Below are 17318 nucleotides of genomic sequence, written 5' to 3'. Positions count from 1 at the left end.
TCTACACGAGCATACACATGCGGAACAATGTGCAGCAGTTGGCGGGCTTGGTGGACAAGCTCTCTCCTGAGCAAACCAAGCCATTTCAGGAGGTGGTCAGGCAGCTGAAGGCGTGCAGAAAATTCCTGGCCAGAGAGGTATATGATACCTTTGATGTTGCTTCCAGGGCCGCTGCTCAAGGTGTGGTGATGCGCAGACTCTCATGGCTGCGTGCCTCCGACCTGGAGAATAGGATCCAGCAGCGGATTGCGGACTGTCCTTGCCGAGCGGACAATATTTTTGGAGAGAAAGTCGAACAGGTGGTAGAGCAGCTCCACCAGCGGGATACCGCTTTCGACAAGTTCTCCCGCCGGCAGCCTTCAGCTTATACCTCCACAGGTAGACGTTTTTATGGGGGAAGGAAGACTGTTCCCTACTCTTCTGGTAAGCGTAGGTACAATCCTCCTTCTCGACAGCCTGCGGCCCAGGTTAAGCCCCAGCGCGCGCGCTCTCGTCAGCAGCGTGCGCCTCAGCAAGGCCCCTCGGCTCCCCAGCAAAAGCAAGGGGCGAGCTTTTGACTGGCTCCAGCAGAGCATAGCCGACATCAACGTGTCAGTGCCGGGCGATCTGCCGGTCCCGACCGGTTGAAAGTTTTTCACCAAAGGTGGCCTCTCATAACCTCCGATCAGTGGGTTCTCCAAATAGTCCGGCAAGGATACACCCTCAATTTGGCCTCAAATCCTCCAAATTGCCCACCGGGAGCTCAGTCTTACAGCTTCCAACACAAGCAGGTACTTGCAGAGGAACTCTCCGCCCTTCTCAGCGCCAATGCGGTCGAGCCCGTGCCATCCGGGCAAGAAGGGATGGGATTCTATTCCAGGTACTTCCTTGTGGAAAAGAAAACAGGGGGGATGCGTCCCATCCTAGACCTAAGGGCCCTGAACAAATATCTGGTCAAAGAAAAGTTTAGGATGCTTTCCCTGGGCACCCTTCTTCCCATGATTCAGGAAAACGATTGGCTATGCTCTCTGGACTTGAAGGACGCCTACACGCACATCCCGATACTGCCAGCTCACAGACAGTATCTGTGTTTTCAGCTGGGCACACGTCACTTCCAGTACTGTGTGCTACCCTTTGGGCTCGCCTCTGCGCCCAGAGTGTTCACAAAGTGCTTGGCTGTAGTAGCAGCGGCGCTTAGCAGGCTGGGAGTGCACGTGTTCCCCTATCTCGACGATTGGCTGGTAAAGAACACATCCGAGGCGGGAGCTCTGCAGTCCATGCAGATGACTATTCGCCTCCTGGAGCTACTAGGGTTTGTGATAAATTATCCAAAGTCCCACCTTCTCCCAGCGTAGAGACTCATTCATAGGAACTCTGCTGGACTCTCAGACGGCTCGGGCCTATCTCCCAGAGGCGAGAGCCAACAACTTGTTGTCCCTCGTCTCGCGGGTGCGAGCGTCCCAGCAGATCACAGCTCGGCAGATGTTGAGATTGTTGGGCCACATGGCCTCCACAGTTCATGTGACTCCCATGGCCCGCCTTCACATGCGATCTGCTCAATGGACCTTAGCTTCCCAGTGGTTTCAGGCTGCTGGGGATCTAGAAGACGTGATCCACCTGTCCACGAGTTTTCTCAAATCCCTGTATTGGTGGACGATTTGGTCCAATTTGACTCTGGGACGTCCTTTCCAAATTCCTCAGCCACAAAAAGTGCTGACTACGGATGCGTCTCTCCTGGGGTGGGGAGCTCATGTCGATGGGCTTCACACCCAGGGAAGCTGGTCCCTCCAGGAACGCGATCTGCAGATCAATCTCCTGGAGTTACGAGCAGTCTGGAACTCTCTGAAGGCTTTCAGAAATCGGCTGTCCCACCAAATTATCCAAATTCAGACAGACAACCAGGTTGCCATGTATTACATCAACAAGCAGGGGGGCACCGGATCTCGCCCCCTGTGTCAGGAAGCTGTCAGCATGTGGCTCTGGGCTCGCCGTCACGGCATGGTGCTCCAAGCCACATATCTGGCAGGCGTAAACAACAGTCTGGCCGACAGGTTGAGCAGGATTATGCAACCTCACGAGTGGTCGCTCAATTCCCGAGTAGTGCGCCAGATCTTCCAGGTGTGGGGCACCCCCTTGGTAGATCTCTTTGCATCTCGAGCCAACCACAAAGTCCCTCAGTTCTGTTCCAGACTTCAGGCCCCCGGCAGACTGGCATCGGATGCCTTCCTCCTGGACTGGGGGGAAGATCTGCTGTATGCTTATCCTCCCATACCTCTGGTGGGGAAGACTTTGTTGAAACTCAAGCAAGACCGAGGCACCATGATTCTGATTGCTCCCTTTTGGCCGCATCAGATCTGGTTCCCTTTTCTTTTGGAGTTGTCCTCCGAAGAACCGTGGAGATTGGAGTGTTTTCCGACCCTCATCACACAGGACGAAGGGGCGCTTCCGCATTCCAACTTCCAGTCTCTGGCTCTCACGGCCTGGATGTTGAGAGCGTAGACTTTGCCTCTTTGGGTCTGTCACAGGGTGTCTCCCGCATCTTGCTTGCTTCCAGGAAAGATTCCACTAAGAGGAGTTACTTCTTTCTATGGAGGAGGTTTGCCGTCTGGTGTGACAGCAAGGCCCTAGATCCTCGCTCTTGTCCTACACAGACCCTGCTTGAATACCTTCTGCACTTGTCTGAGTCTGGTCTCAAGACCAACTCTGTAAGGGTTCATCTTAGCGCAATTAGTGCATACCATTACCGTGTGGAAGGTAAGCCGATCTCAGGACAGCCTTTAGTTCGCTTCATGAGAGGTTTGCTTTTGTCAAAGCCCCCCGTCATACCTCCTACAGTGTCATGGGATCTCAATGTCGTTCTCACCCAGCTGATGAAACCTCCGTTTGAGCCACTGCACTCCTGCCATCTGAAGTACTTGATCTGGAAGTTCATTTTCTTGGTGGCAGTTACTTCAGCTCGTAGAGTCAGTGAGCTTCAGGCCCTGGTAGCCCAGGCCCCTTACACAAAATTTCATCATAACAGAGTAGTCCTCCGCACTCACCTTAAGTTCTTGCCAAAGGTTGTGTCGGAGTTCCATCTGAACCAGTCAATTATCTTGCCAACATTCTTTCCCCGTCCTCATTCCTGCCCTGCTGAACGTCAGCTGCACACATTGGACTGCAAAAGAGCATTGGCCTTCTATCTGGAGCGGACACAGCCCAACAGACAGTCCGCCCAATTGTTTGTTTCTTTTGATCCCAACAGGAGGGGAGTGGCTGTGGAGAAACGCACCATATCCAATTGGCTAGCAGATTGCATTTCCTTCACTTACGCCCAGGTTGGGCTGGCTGTTGAGGTTCATGTCATGGCTCATAATGTTAGAGCCATGGCTGCGTCAGTGGCCCACTTGAAGTCAGCCACTATTGAAGAGATCTGCAAAGCTGCGACGTGGTCATCTGTCCACTCATTCACATCTCATTACTGCCTGCAGCAGGATAACCGACGTGACAGTCGGTTCGGGCAGTCAGTGCTTCAGAATCTGTTCGGGGTTTAGAATCCAACTCCACCCCCCTAGGCACATGTTTATTCTGTTCCAGGCTACACTCTCAGTTAGTTGGATAAATTTTTAGGTCAATCTCAGTTATGTCCTCACCGTTGCGAGGCCCAATTGACCATGTTTGTTGTTTTGAGTGAGCCTGGGGGCTAGGGATACCCCATCAGTGAGAACAAGCAGCCTGCTTGTCCTTGGAGAAAGCGAATGCTACATACCTGTAGAAGGTATTCTCCGAGGACAGCAGGCTGATTGTTCTCACAAACCCGCCCGCCTCCCCTTTGGAGTTGTGTCTTCCCTTGTTTTTGTCTTGCTACATACGGGACTGACGAACACGAGCCGGTTCGGGCGGGAAGACGGCCGCGCGAGGACTAGCAAAGTTTCCGATTGGAGGGGCTGCCGTGGACGTCACCCATCAGTGAGAACAATCAGCCTGCTGTCCTCGGAGAATACCTTCTACAGGTATGTAGCATTCGCTTTTTTTTTCCCCAAGGGGCCTGTAGTGGCTTGTGAGATGGCAAATTTGGTAATTTCTGTTGTAAAGAAACCCATCACCTTTACAGAATAGTCTTCTTAAGCTTTTCCCTGACTCGGTCAGGTGAATCGCTTGTTTACTGTTTCCAGAAATACTAGGAGGCACATAATGAAGCCACAAAGTGGTAAATTGAAAACGAATTTGAGAAAATATTTCTTCACTCAACGTGTAATTAAACTCTGGAATTTGTTTAAAAAAAGGTTTGGATGGCTTCCTAAAGGAAAAGTCCATAGACCATTATTAAAACGTACTTGGGGTAAATCCACTGCTTATTTCTAGAATAAGCGGCATAAAATGTATTGTACTATTTGTGGGATCTTGCCAGGTACTTGTGACCTGGATTGACCACTGTTGGAAACAGGATGCTGGACTTGATGGACCTTTGGTCTGTCCTAGTATGGCAATACTTATGTACTTATATGTATGTGTACTAACATGCTTATCTGATTCTCCATTTTTTGTATTTTCTTATTGTGTCCATAGGTAAAGGCTTTGAAAGAGAAGATTGAATCAGAAAAGGGGAAGGATGCTTTCCCAGTAGCTGGACAGAAGTTAATTTATGCAGGTAATTTTTGTGTTCTACTTTTTAGTGTTAGACTGCATCACACAGTGTTTAGGTAGTAGTATTATAAGCTAGAAATAGAAGAAATGCTTTCATTTAGTTTGAGCTCATTATGGATATAAAATTTGGTACTTGCAAAAGAGGCTGCAGCATTTCTGTTCTCCAGGGAATTATGAACCAAATAATTCCCTGAGGTGTAGATGTATTGCAGCCTCTTTTGCTAGATCCAGGTTTTTACGTAGAACTATGCATAATTTTCAGGGGTGTACATAATGGTGTTTTGGTGTGCTGCAGGGCTATCCCTGGGATCAGTGGGATAATGTCTTTTCCATATCATCATGCTGATCAATCCATAGACTGGTGGGTTGTGTCCATCTACCAGCAGGTGGAGATAGAGAGCAAACCTTTTGCCTCCCTATATGTGGTCATGTGCTGCCGGAAACTCCTCAGTATGTTCTCTATCTCAGCAGGTGGTGGTCACACACAGCAGCAGCTCTGGCTAGGTCTCCAAGCCTAATTTTTAGGTTTTGTTGAGTACCTGGGGTTGAGGGCTCTTCTTGAGCAAGTGCAAACCTGGTGGTGCCAGGTCACTCCTTTTCTCCCACCTCCCGCTGGCTCCGTTAAAAAAAAAAAAAAAAAAAAAAAAAGAATTTTGGACGTCCTTAAAGGCGTTTATTTCGACGTTTATTTAAACGTTTATTGCAGCTACTCACTGGGACACCAGGTCGTTACAGCTCGGAGCGAGAAGCAGGTAATTTTTACCTTTGTATAGCGGGCAAGGGGTTCCCCGTTCGGTCTCCACGTGGCTTATGGTGTCGGAGGGCGAGGGTGAGAGGATTCGCTCCCCGGACCGCGTGGGTGCATGATGCGGGGATTTCAAAACCTGAATCGCCTTTGTTAGGCATCAGTTTGGAGTCCGGTCAGTGTCCCGGTTCCTCCTCCGGTTTCGGCGGTTTTTCCCGCCATAAGCGCCCATCCCCCGCTGCTCGCCCACTCCATGTTGGCCGGCCACTCTGCTTGGACAGCTTCTTTTTGGGCCGCCCTCGAGCTGGGAGACGTTAATACTATGGTTGCCCTTGATTCGGGCGACGGTAAGAAAGCGGCCAAAGTTAAGCGCCGTTCTTCCCGCGCAGCTCCTTCTCGGAATTTCGCGCCGGACGCCATTTTGGATGCGCAGCATGTTTCTCCCCCGCTCTTGCGAGCGCCGGTTGAGGGTGCGGCTAGGGCCGTGGCCCAAGCTGCAGAAGTGCACAGTTCGGGGGGATTCTCCCCTGAGTTCATTTTGCTGCTGCATCAGGCTTTTCTTATGCAAAACGCTGCCCCTGCCCCCCCTGTCAGATAAAGGGGTTGAGGCCTCCGGAAGTAAACGCCCTCGGGTGGATTTCCAGGCCCTAGAGGACTCTGTCTCCTCTGATGTAGATGAGGGCAGCGTATCTGAGTTCTCCCAATGGCCCTTTGGGGATTCCTTGGAGGAGACGGATTCCCGCTCGGATGGAGCGGATGACCCCTCTGCAGCGCGGATCTTTCGCTCAGAGGATTTGCCCAACCTGTTAGTGCAGGCCATGAGCATTTTGAAGATTTCCTCTCCAGAGGACGTCTCTCCCTCAGCCCCTGTTGGCTCCGCCATTATGCTGGGGACGAAGCGCCCGCCTAGAACCTTCCACGTGCATGAAGCCATGCGCACCTTGATTTCGGCTCAATGGGATGTCCCAGAAGCGAGCCTCAAAGTGGCTAGGGCTATGTCCCGCCTCTATCCTCTGCCTGAAGGTGAACGGGAGGCCTTTCTTTGGCCTACAGTGGATTCTTTAATCACTGCGGTGACTAAGAAAACGGCGTTGCCGTTTGAAGGTGGCCCGGCCCTAAAGGACGCCCAAGACAGAAGATTGGAGGCGGCCTTAAGGTCGTCCTTCGAGGCGGCTGCTTTAAGTTTGCAGGCCTCAGTTTGCGGCTCCTATGTGGCCAGGGCGTGCCTGACGATTGTGCAGCGGGCTTCACCCTCGGATCCTTCCTTGAGGGCTGATTGGCCGGCCCTGGAATCGGGCTTGGCTTATTTGGCAGACTTGCTGTATGATGTCTTGAGAGCCTCAGCTAAAGGTATGGCTCAGACAGTCTCTGCGTGGCGGTGGCTTTGGCTGAAGCATTGGTCGGCGGACCACGCCTCTAAGTCTTGCCTGGCTAAGTTGCCTTTTAAAGGCCAGCTGCTTTTTGGGGTCGAGCTGGACAAAATTGTGACCGATCTCGGCACGTCTAAGGGCAAGAGGTTACCAGAGGTCAGGGCTCGGGCCAGTGGTGCTCACCCCGGTTCCTCCAAAGGACGGTTTCAGGAAGCCCGTCGGTATCGCCCGGGCAAGTCGGGCTCCTCTGCCCCCTCTTCCTTCAAGAGGAACTTCTCCCCCAAGCAGCATTCCTTTCGCAGAGACCGCCGTCCCGGAGGTGCTTCCTCCGGTCCTCCCCAGGGTCTCGTACCCAATGACGGGGCCCTGGTCCATGGCCCAGTGCAGATTGGAGGACGCCTGTCCTCGTTTCTGAGCGAGTGGACCAGGGTAACTTCAGACACTTGGGTCCTGGAAGTCATAAGAGACGGCTACAAGCTAGAGTTCTGCCGACCCTTAAGAGACGGGATTGTACTCTCTCCCTGCAAGTCTCCGGTCAAAGCTGTGGCAGTGCAGCAGACTTTCGACAATCTGATCCGCCTGGTTGCGGTCGTTCCGGTGCCAGAAGATCAGCTTGGCAAGGGACGTTACTCCATTTACTTTGTGTTACCAAAGAAAGGAGGTTCTGTGCGGCCTATCCTCGACCTCAAAGGGGTCAATCGGGCCTTGAAAGTTCGGCACTTCCGAATGGAGACTCTCCGCTCTGTTATAGCGGCAGTGAAGGCAGGGGAGTTCCTGGCATCCTTGGACATCAAGGAAGCTTACCTGCATATTCCCATCTGGCCTCCTCATCAACGCTTTCTGCATTTTGCAGTCCTGGGCCGACACTTCCAGTTCAGAGCCCTCCCGTTCGGGTTGGCTACTGCTCCGCGGACCTTCTCCAAAGTAATGGTGGTCATCGCAGCCTTCCTTCGAAAGGAAGGAGTAGAAGTCCATCCTTATCTGGACGACTGGTTGATCCGAACCCCCTCTTATGCAGAGTGCGGCAGAGCTGTAGACCGGGTGATTGCCCTTCTGAGCTCCCTGGTGTGGATCATCAACTGGGCGAAAAGCCAGCTGCGCCCGACTCAGTCCCTGGAATATCTGGGAGTTCGTTTCGACACCCAAGTGGGCAGAGTGTTCCTGCCGGACAATCAAATTGTCAAGCTTCAGGCTCAGGTGGACCAGTTCCTAGTAGACTCTTCTCTTCGGGCTTGGGACTATGTGCAGCTGTTGGGCTCTATGACGGCCACGATGGAAGTAGTGCCCTGGGCCAGGGCTCATATGAGACCACTACAACTCTCTCTGCTGCAGCGCTGGACTCCAGTGTCGGAGGATTACGCTGTGTGCCTTCCCTTGGACCTAGCGGTGCGCAAGGCGCTGAGCTGGTGGCTGAGGACAGACAAGTTGTCCGCAGGGATGCCTCTTTTGACCCCGGAGTGGGTTGTCGTCACGACGGACGCCTCTTTAATGGGCTGGGGAGCCCATTGCTTGGGAAGGACAGCGCAGGGGCTCTGGTCTCCTGCAGAGGCAAAGTGGTCTATCAACCTCCTGGAACTCAGAGCCATTTGGTTGGCGCTTTTGGAGTTTCTCCCGGTACTGGCATTGAAGCCAGTACGGGTCCTGTCGGACAATGCCACGGCTGTGGCCAATGTGAATCGCCAGGGAGGTACCAAGAGCGCCCCTCTAGCCAAGGAGGCCATGAATCTATGCCAGTGGGCGGAAGCGAACCTGGAACAGCTGTCGGCGGCCCACATTGCTGGAGTCATGAATGTCAAGGCGGACTTTCTCAGTCGCCATACCTTGGATCCCGGAGAGTGGCAGCTATCGGCTCAGACGTTCTTGGACATCACGAAGCGCTGGGGCCAGCCGAGCCTAGATCTGAAGGTGTCATCGGCCAATTGCCAAGTGCCGCGCTTTTTCAGCTGAGGACGGGACCCTCGATCTCTGGGAGTAGATGCTCTTCTCCAACAGTGGCCGACACAGGAGCTTCTCTATGTGTTGCCGCCCTAGCCCATGTTGGGCAGGGTGCTAGACCGGGTGGCAAAGCATCCGGGCCGGGTAATCCTGGTGGGTCTGGTCTGGCCCAGACGTCCCTGGTATGCGGACTTGATCAGGCTCTCAGTGGATGGACCTCTGCGACTGCCAGCGGAGCAGGGCCTGTTGCATCAGGGTCCCGTGGTGATGGAGGATCCCTCCCCCTTTGGTCTTACGGCCTGGCTATTGAGCGGCAGCGTCTGAGTAAGAAAGGCTTCTCAGACAAGGTCAACACCACTATGCTGAGAACGAGGAAGCGCTCTACTTCTACTGCTTACGCCAGGGTTTGGCGTACCTTTGCATCGTGGTGTGAGGCAGGCTCACTTTGTCCCTTCACTGCTCCAATTTCTTCAGTGTTGGCGTTCCTGCAAGGAGGTCTGGAGAAAGGCCTGTCGCTCAGATCCCTTAAAGTCCAGGTAGCGGCTCTGGCTTGCTTCAGGGGCCGCCTGAAGGGTGCTTCCCTGGCTTCGCAGCCAGATGTGGTGCGCTTTCTCAAGGGAGTTAATCACCTGCGCCCTCCTCTGCACTCAGTGGTACTTGCGTGGAATCTCAATCTGGTGCTAAGAGCCTTGCAGAAGCCGCCTTTTAAACCCTTGTCAAGGGCATCTCTGAAAGACCTGACGTTGAAAGCAGTCTTTTTGGTGGCTATCACTTCAGCCAGAAGAGTTTCCGAGCTCCAGGCGCTGTCATGTCGAGAGCCCTTTCTGCAGTTCACTGAGGCAGGAGTGTCTATTCGCGCAGTGCCTTCCTTCCTGCCCAACATTGTTTCTTGCTTCAATGTGAATCAGCAGCTCTGTCTCCCATCCTTTCGTAGGGAGGACTACCCAGAGGAGTACTCTGCTCTCAAATATCTAGATGTGAAACGAATCATCATCAGATACTTGGAAGTGACCAATGATTTCCGGAAGTCGGATCATCTGTTTGTCCTGTTTGCAGGTCCTCGTAAGGGTCTGCAGGCTTCTAAGCCTACAGTGGCAAGATGGTCAAGGAAGCCATTGCAGCGGCTTATGTGGCCGCGGGGAAGGTGCCGCCTATCTGGCTGAAGGCTCACTCCACTAGAGCTCATGCGGCCTCGATGGCGGAGGCCAGGTCCGTCTCCTTGGAAGAGATTTGCAAGGCGGCAACTTGGGCATCGGCTCATACCTTCTCCAGGCATTACCGCTTGACTGTGGCTGCTCGGGCGGAGGCCCGGTTTGGAGCTTCAGTGTTGCGGTCAGGGATTTCTATGTCCCGCCCTGGGTGAGTACTGCTTCAGTACTTCCCACCAGTCTATGGATTGATCAGCATGATGATATGGAAGGTAAAATTATGTATCATACCTGATAATTTTCTTTCCACTAATCATAGCTGATCAATCCATAGCCCCGCCCAGATATCTGTACTGTTTTTATTCTGGTTGCATTTCAGGTTCAAGTTTAGTCTTCAGTTCCTGTTCAGGAGGACTTCGTGTTCAAGTTTTTTCAATTGGATTCTTCAGGAGTTGAGACAATTTTGTGTTACACTGAGCTGCTGCATTCCTTTCCCCTCCGTTTTACGGGGCTGGATTGAGACCTAAATTCTGCCGGCGCTCCCTCCTGCTTCGTGCGGCTGTAGGGCAGCTTTGTACCCCTCCCGCTTCGGTGGTGGTAGGGTCAGTCAGCTCCTCCCGCGGTTGCGGTTGCAGGATAAGCCAGATCCCCCCGCATCAGCGGATGTGGTGTCCCTCCCCCGCTCCGCGGGGATGAGCTGGACAGATTCCCCTCCCCCACTTGTGTGGGGATGAGCTGGGTTAATTCCCCTCCCCCGTTTCGGCGGTGGTGAGCTGGGCAGAGTGTCCCTTTGTGGGTGTAATTCTCTAAGTGCTGAGTCCTGCGGATGGAGCTTTGATATTGACATACTGAGGAGTTTCCGGCAGCACATGACCACATATAGGGAGGCAAAAGGTTTGCTCTCTATCTCCACCTGCTGATAGATGGACACAACCCACCAGTCTATGGATTGATCAGCTATGATTAATGGAAAGAAAATTATCAGGTATGATACATAATTTTACCTTACGTCCATCCTCCCCCTCCCATCCCCTCCTTTAGCTGCTTCCATCCTACAAAAATCCACAGTGCTCCAAGTGGCCCCTTTGCATCTTCTCAGCCTCAGTTGCCGCCACCCCCCCCCCCCCCCCCCCAACAAAAAAAATTCATGGTGACCTGTTGGCTCCTTTGCCATCCTCTCATCCCCTTGTTGAGAATCTGATGAACTGGGTTCGATTCCCATGGCACTTGCATTGCCCCAGGTGGGAAAAAGAAACAAAACGAAAACTTAGATTTTGAGTTTACAGTTTATTTAGACTTTCTGTACTGCCCACACTGAGATGCAGAACTGGACAGTATACAATCTACTATCAAGAAAGGAAAACAGAAAAAGAACTAGAGGACGAGAAAGTACCTGTATATGATATGTGAACCACAGCTGTGCCCACAGAAAGGCAGTAGATCAATACCATGACCTTTTGCCCTTTCCTAAAAAAAAAAATGACCACACTGGTGGTCCAAGTGTTCTTTTTACAACTCCCTATCAAGCAAATAATTCCACAATGCCAGTGACCACCCTTAGTACCTGCCCCCCCCCCCACCCCCGGACCATTGCCCTATTTGGCAGCATTGGAGGGTTGTGTCTTTAGAGGGCAGGTGGTGGAGTGGCACAGGAAGTAAGGATGGGGTTTGGGGGGGTTGACCCCTACAGTAGTGTTGGGAACAAATTGTTTGCATCTTCATTAATTATGAAGTAAATTATGCATATATATCCCATCATTTCCCCTGGGTGTATTTTTAATCCTCATATTCTTAATTCATGGGAGTAGAGGAGTAGCCTTATGGTTTAGAGCAATGGGCTGAGAACAAGGGGAACCTGGTTCAAATAACACTAAAGCTTCTTGTGATATTGGACAAGACATTTAACTCTCCATTGTCTCAGGTACAAACTCAGACTGTGAGCCCTCCAGGGACAGGAAAATACCTACTGTACTTGATTATAAACAGCTTCAATAGCTTTTGGGCTTGCTGGTGGTATCTAGGAAATTAAAGAAATTAAACCCAGTACTTTCACAGAATCTAGATAATTTTCCTAGTTTGGTGAAAAAAGAGCTTCTAATAATCACAGAACTAGAGTGTCTCTAGCTTGCTTAAAAGTTTCTTTACTTGTATTAGACATATCCCTATTTCATTTTTCGGGTCATAAGAACAGAAGAATAGCCATACTGGGCCAGACCAATGGTCGATCTAGCCTAGTATCCTGCTTCCAACTGTGGCCAATCCAGGTAGAAACTGAATTAATAGCAACATTCCATTCCACCAATCCCAAGGCATGCAGTGATTTCCCCCTTGACATCTTAATAGCAGAGACTGGACTTTTCCTCTAGGAACTTGTCTAGACTTTTTTTTTTTTAAAGCAGATACACTAACAGCTGTTACCACATCTTTTGGCAACGAGTTCCACAGCTTGACTATTTTTTGAGTGAAAAAATATTTCCTCCTATTTGTTTTTAAAAAAATTTGTGTAATTTCATTGTGTCCCCTGGTCATTGTACTTTTTGAAAGAGTGAACAATTGATTCACTTTTACCCATATTCTCATTGTAGGCCTTGTTGAAGAAGAATGTTTTCAGAGATTTCCGATAGATAGATGTTTCTTTGATTGCTTTCAGGTCTGTAGGTAATGCATTCCATATTTGCGTGCTCTTGTAAGAGAAGGTAGTGGCGGGCATCATCATGTATTTAAGTCCTTTGCAGCTGGGGTAGTGCAGGTTGAGAAATTTACGGGATGATCTTGTGGCGTTTCTGGGAGGTAGGTCTACGAGGTTAGCATGTAGATTGGGGCGTCTGCATGAATAATTTTGTGTACCAACGTGCAGATCTTGAAAGCAATGCGTTCCTTCAATGGAAGCCAGTGAAGTTTCTCTCTTAGTGGTTTTGCGCTTTCATATTTGGCTTTTCCAAATATGAGTCTGGCGGCTGTTATTCTGGGCAGTTTGAAGTTTTTTGATTGTCTGTTCTTTGCACCCGGCGTATAGTGCATTGCAGTAGTCCAGATGGCTTATTACCATTGACTGTACCAGGGTATGGAAGATGTATCTCGGGAAGAAAGGTTTTACTCTTTTAAGTTTCCAGATGGTGTAGAACATCTTTTTCGTCGTGTTTTTCACATGGGTATCAAGAGTGAGGTTTCGGTCAATGGTGACTCCGAGAATTTTCAAGTTTTGTGAGACCGGAAGAGAACAGTATGGTGTGGTTATGGCGTTGAGGTTTTTTGTGTTATGTTGTGAGGTGAGTACAAGACGTGTTTTTTCTGTGTTAAGTTTTAGTTGGAATGCATCTGCCCAGGTGTGCATTATTTGGAGGCTTTGGTTGATCTCGGTGATTTCAGTTAGATCATGTTTGAATGGGATGTAGACTGTGACATCATCTGCATAAATGTAGGGGTTGAGGTTTTGATTGGTTAATAGTTTGGCTAGAGGTATCATCATTAGGTTGAACAATGTTGGTGAGAGAGGGGATCCCTAGGGGACGCCACATTTAGGTATCCATTGTTACTTGGTATGATCTTGTGGTCAAGAATCCTTTGAACCATTTTAGAACTGTGCCTCCTACTCCGAAGTAGTATTCTCTGTATTCTCTGTATTCGTATTTCATGGTTGACCATGTCAAAGGCACTGGACATGTCGAATTGTCGGAGAAGGATGTTGTTACCTGTCGCAATTGCTTGTTTGAATGAGTTCATTGTGGACACTAGTACGGTTTCAGTGCTGTGATTCGTCCGAAATCCTGATTGGGACTCGTGCAGAATTGAGTGTTTATTTAGGTATTCAGTAAGTTGTTTCGTCACTATGCCTTCCATGAGTTTTGGTCATGAGTGGAATAGATGCTACTGGTCGGTAGGTAGTTAAGTCCATTGTGCTTTTTTTAGCATCTTTCGGTAACTGAGTGAGTAGGATGTTTCCCTTTATCCGTAGGAAAGAGTCCATTTTTGAAGCCTGTAGTTTATATGCTTCGTGAGGTCTGTTTTGAATTGTTTGGGTGCGGATCTTATTAGACTGTTAGGGCAGATGTCTAATTGGCATTGCGATTTGGCGTATTTTCTAGCCAGTATGAAATTTCTTTTGATGAGAGCGTGTCAAAGTCGGTCCATGATCGATCTGCTCGGGCATTCCTCCGGGTTTTGGGTCTAGACATTCAAGGATATTTGTGTAGTCTGTTGTGGTAGTGGGTATCATGAGTCGGAGCTTTATGATTTTTTCGTTGAAGTAGTTTGCAAGGTAGTTGCTGTTGGGGTATCTGAGTTGTTGGAGGTGACCTTGGTAGTATTTAGAAAGATTGTTTACGAGTGAGAAGAGTTTGTGTGTATCCTTGTAATTTGGTCCTATTTTGGTTTTGTAATAGGTCCTTTTCGTTTGTCTGATAGTGTATTTGTATTTTCTTTGTAGTTTCCATTCTTTGTGTGTGTTTTCGTCTTTTTTCTTGCTCCATGCTCTTTTCAATCTTCTGACTTGTGTTTTTAATTCTTTTAATTCTTCGTTAAACCATGGTATTGAGTTTTTTCTGTGTGAGGTTCTGGTTTGAAGTGGTGCTGTGTTGTCTAGTGTTATTCTGCATCTGTTCTTCCAATCTTGGAGAAATTGGGTTGAGTCTGTAGGTATTGTCCATTCATCAGTGTAGAGTTGCTGCCAGAATGTTAGTTTGTCTATTTTGCCTCTCGTAGTATATGTTTAGAGCTTCTTCTAAGGCTATGGCCTTGGGTGTAACAGCTCATAGGTCCCTTTGACTGCATGGTTGGTCAGCGGATGCGGCTTCTAAATCTAAACCCAGCAGATTTTGCTTTAGGGATTCTCTGTTTTTTTGGTGAGGAGGTGATTAAGTTGGTTTGTAGTCTAGGAGATACTAAGGGGCCAAATTTTCCAGAGGACAGGCCTAGGACGTTGGGTTGAGTTCTGTTCTCCGGACATGGTCAAGGACGTGATTCTCGCCATTTTTGCCCAGGTAGATCGATTCTGGACTCAGAAGAGGGTAGGGATGGGGAACCCATTTCCAGTCCTCTGCTCGTCCTGCACAATGAAGGTTTCTAGGCTCAATCTCTGATTCCTGTGGGAGCTCACATCACAGTTTTATCAGATAACCTCTAACACCCACCGGTTGGCAGTAATTTGAGACGGGTACACCTTAGAATTTGCGTGGCCTCTTCCAGACGCTTTTCTGGAGTCTCCCTGTCGGTCTTGTCTCAAGGCGGGAGTAGTCAGGGATACGCTAAAAAAGCTTATAGACTCAGGCGATTTGTCCAGTCCCTCATTCGGAAATCAGACAGGGTTGGTATTCCATTTTCTTTGTAGTCCCGAAGAAAGAAGGTTCTTTCAGGCCGATTTTAGATCTCCAAGCGAGCTCTGAGTGTGCACTTTTCGTATGGAAACTCTTCATTCGGTCATAGTAGCAGTGCGAACCGGACAGTTTTTAACTGCTCTAGACCTAACAGAGGCATATCTGCACGTACCTATTCAGCCTATGCATCAATGTTTTCTACGCTTTGCAGTGTTGGGCAATCATTCCTAGTTTTGGGTGCTGCCTTTTGGTCTGGCTTACAGCCCCGTGCACGTTTATGAAGATAATAGTAGTAGTGGCGATGGCCCTCAGGAAGGAGGGTATTTTAAGTAGTAGTTATTACACCCCTACTTGAACGATTGGCTGATCAAAGCAACGTTGTATCAGGAGAGTCTGTATGTCATAGATTATGTGGCGCAGGTCTGCTACTGCCTCCTGTTTGGGCTACCCAAGGAGTCCAACTATCCTACAACTACCCCTCTGGGGTGGAGCAAAACTTGGAAACAAAATAATATAATACAATAAAATCAACAGTACATATAATTGCAATCAATTTAATATATAGAGAGCCAATCATTAGTCAAACTTTGCGTAAATATAGCTTAAAACTGGTATCAATAAGGCAGCAAGGTTTCATTTTAGCAAAAAGGGTTAATATTGGCAAAAAAAAAACTTACTAAACTGATTATTATGAACTACTACTGCAAACTAAAGAGCATTGTAATTGAGTATTGAAATGGCAAAGCTCTGAGTGTCATAAGCCTAGATCGTATGTGAAGGCCCTGCTGACTTATAGCGTTTTGGAAGATACATAGGATCATATTCTCCTTCTTCCTCTGTTCCAGCAATAAGCCATAAGGCGTTCATACAGGACATAGTGACCTGTAGGTTCTCTCTTGCTTAGAGGTTTCAATTAACTGTTGTACTAAACTTTTCATACAGGGTGTTATACAGCAACTGAGAAGTATAAAGGTTCTCCCTAGCATGGTGAACATTTGTATAACATTAGCAGTGCATAAAACAGCTTGTGCTATAAAGGGATAATTCAGTAAAAAGAAAGTCCATAATGTGTAGTTTTAAAATGTAAGAGGTAGAAATCAGGTAATTCAAAGTCACTTAAATTTCATTGATCTGATAGGTAGACAATTTTTGGCATCAGAGGATTTTATAAGTCAGTGTAGGTGGTTCTGGTATTGTGAAACAGCAGTCTGTATACTGTTGAAAGATTCACTCAGGCAGGCAAGGGTTCACATGGAAGACATTGTGCATCTAGGAGACTTCTACTGAAAGCTTCTCATGGTTTCCAGCCAGTTTACAGTCCATATAATAGTTGTCCAGTTCATTAGTAACATGTCATTAACTTAAGGGAGTTTTTCAGATTTCATTCTTTGCACAGTTCAAGGTATATGTAAAAATCTGATTATGTAAATAGAAGCATTACCAAACATGAAACAATATCCTTCCATGACAATGGAACTGTAGGGGTCACTGTTCGGAAACTATACAATCCTTATACAATTCTGTTAAACTTTTACGTCTCTTATTCCTTCTAACTAACTTGCAATATCTTTTCTATACATGCTGTTCTACTAGCCTACACTCCTTCCATGTGACCATTCACAGTTTGTGTGAAACAGTTCACATAACTTAGCTCATTACAAACAGATCTTCTCAAAAGGAAAATAGTTTAACAGGGCAGCTGTTTGTTTTTCTTCGCTTACATCTGGAATATGTCCTTCTGACATAGATATCAGGTCAGGAAGTGGTGGCTGAGGGTTTAGGAGGAGTGGCAGTCGTTGGACTGGTGGGGGTGGCTGGTGTAGTACTTCCGGTGCACTAAGAGGCATATTTTCAAAGCACTTAGCCTTCCAAAGTTCCTTAGAAACCTATGGAACTTTGGAAGGCTAAGTGCTTTGAAAATATGCCTCCAAGTCTCCAACTTTGACAGCTTTTGGATGACCGGAGGCAGAGGCAAAGCTATCATTACCCTCCTCTCTTGATGATTTAGCAGGGTTCAATTGATGAAAGATATAACAGTTTGAAAATGAAGGAACCCAAACTAAACCTATTTATGCCTGAGGAGCTGAAATAAGTTCATAAAGACAAGATAAAATATCCATAGAAGGAAACACAGCACGAATAGAAATAAAAGTAATTGTCACATAAGAAAATACCAGACCTAAGTGTTGATCTTTAGAGGAAA

At 48.5% G+C, this 17318-nt stretch overlaps 1 protein-coding gene across 2 annotated transcripts in view; it reads left to right on the top strand.

Moving 5' to 3' along the window:
* Window positions 1–17318, top strand: part of RAD23B (RAD23 homolog B, nucleotide excision repair protein) — a 340024-nt gene that overhangs the window by 41694 nt on the left and 281012 nt on the right. For both annotated transcript variants that reach the window (XM_030194313.1, XM_030194314.1), the window contains exon 2: window positions 4528–4609. In XM_030194313.1, coding sequence (XP_030050173.1) covers window positions 4528–4609 — 82 coding nt within the window. The remainder of the gene's footprint in view (window positions 1–4527; window positions 4610–17318) is intronic.

Source organism: Microcaecilia unicolor, chromosome 2 (assembly GCF_901765095.1).
Source record: "Microcaecilia unicolor chromosome 2, aMicUni1.1, whole genome shotgun sequence".
In the NCBI taxonomy this organism is placed as follows: domain Eukaryota; kingdom Metazoa; phylum Chordata; class Amphibia; order Gymnophiona; family Siphonopidae; genus Microcaecilia; species Microcaecilia unicolor.
The sequence above is the reverse complement of the archived record's forward strand: the minus strand, read 5'-3'. Positions and strand labels throughout refer to the sequence as shown.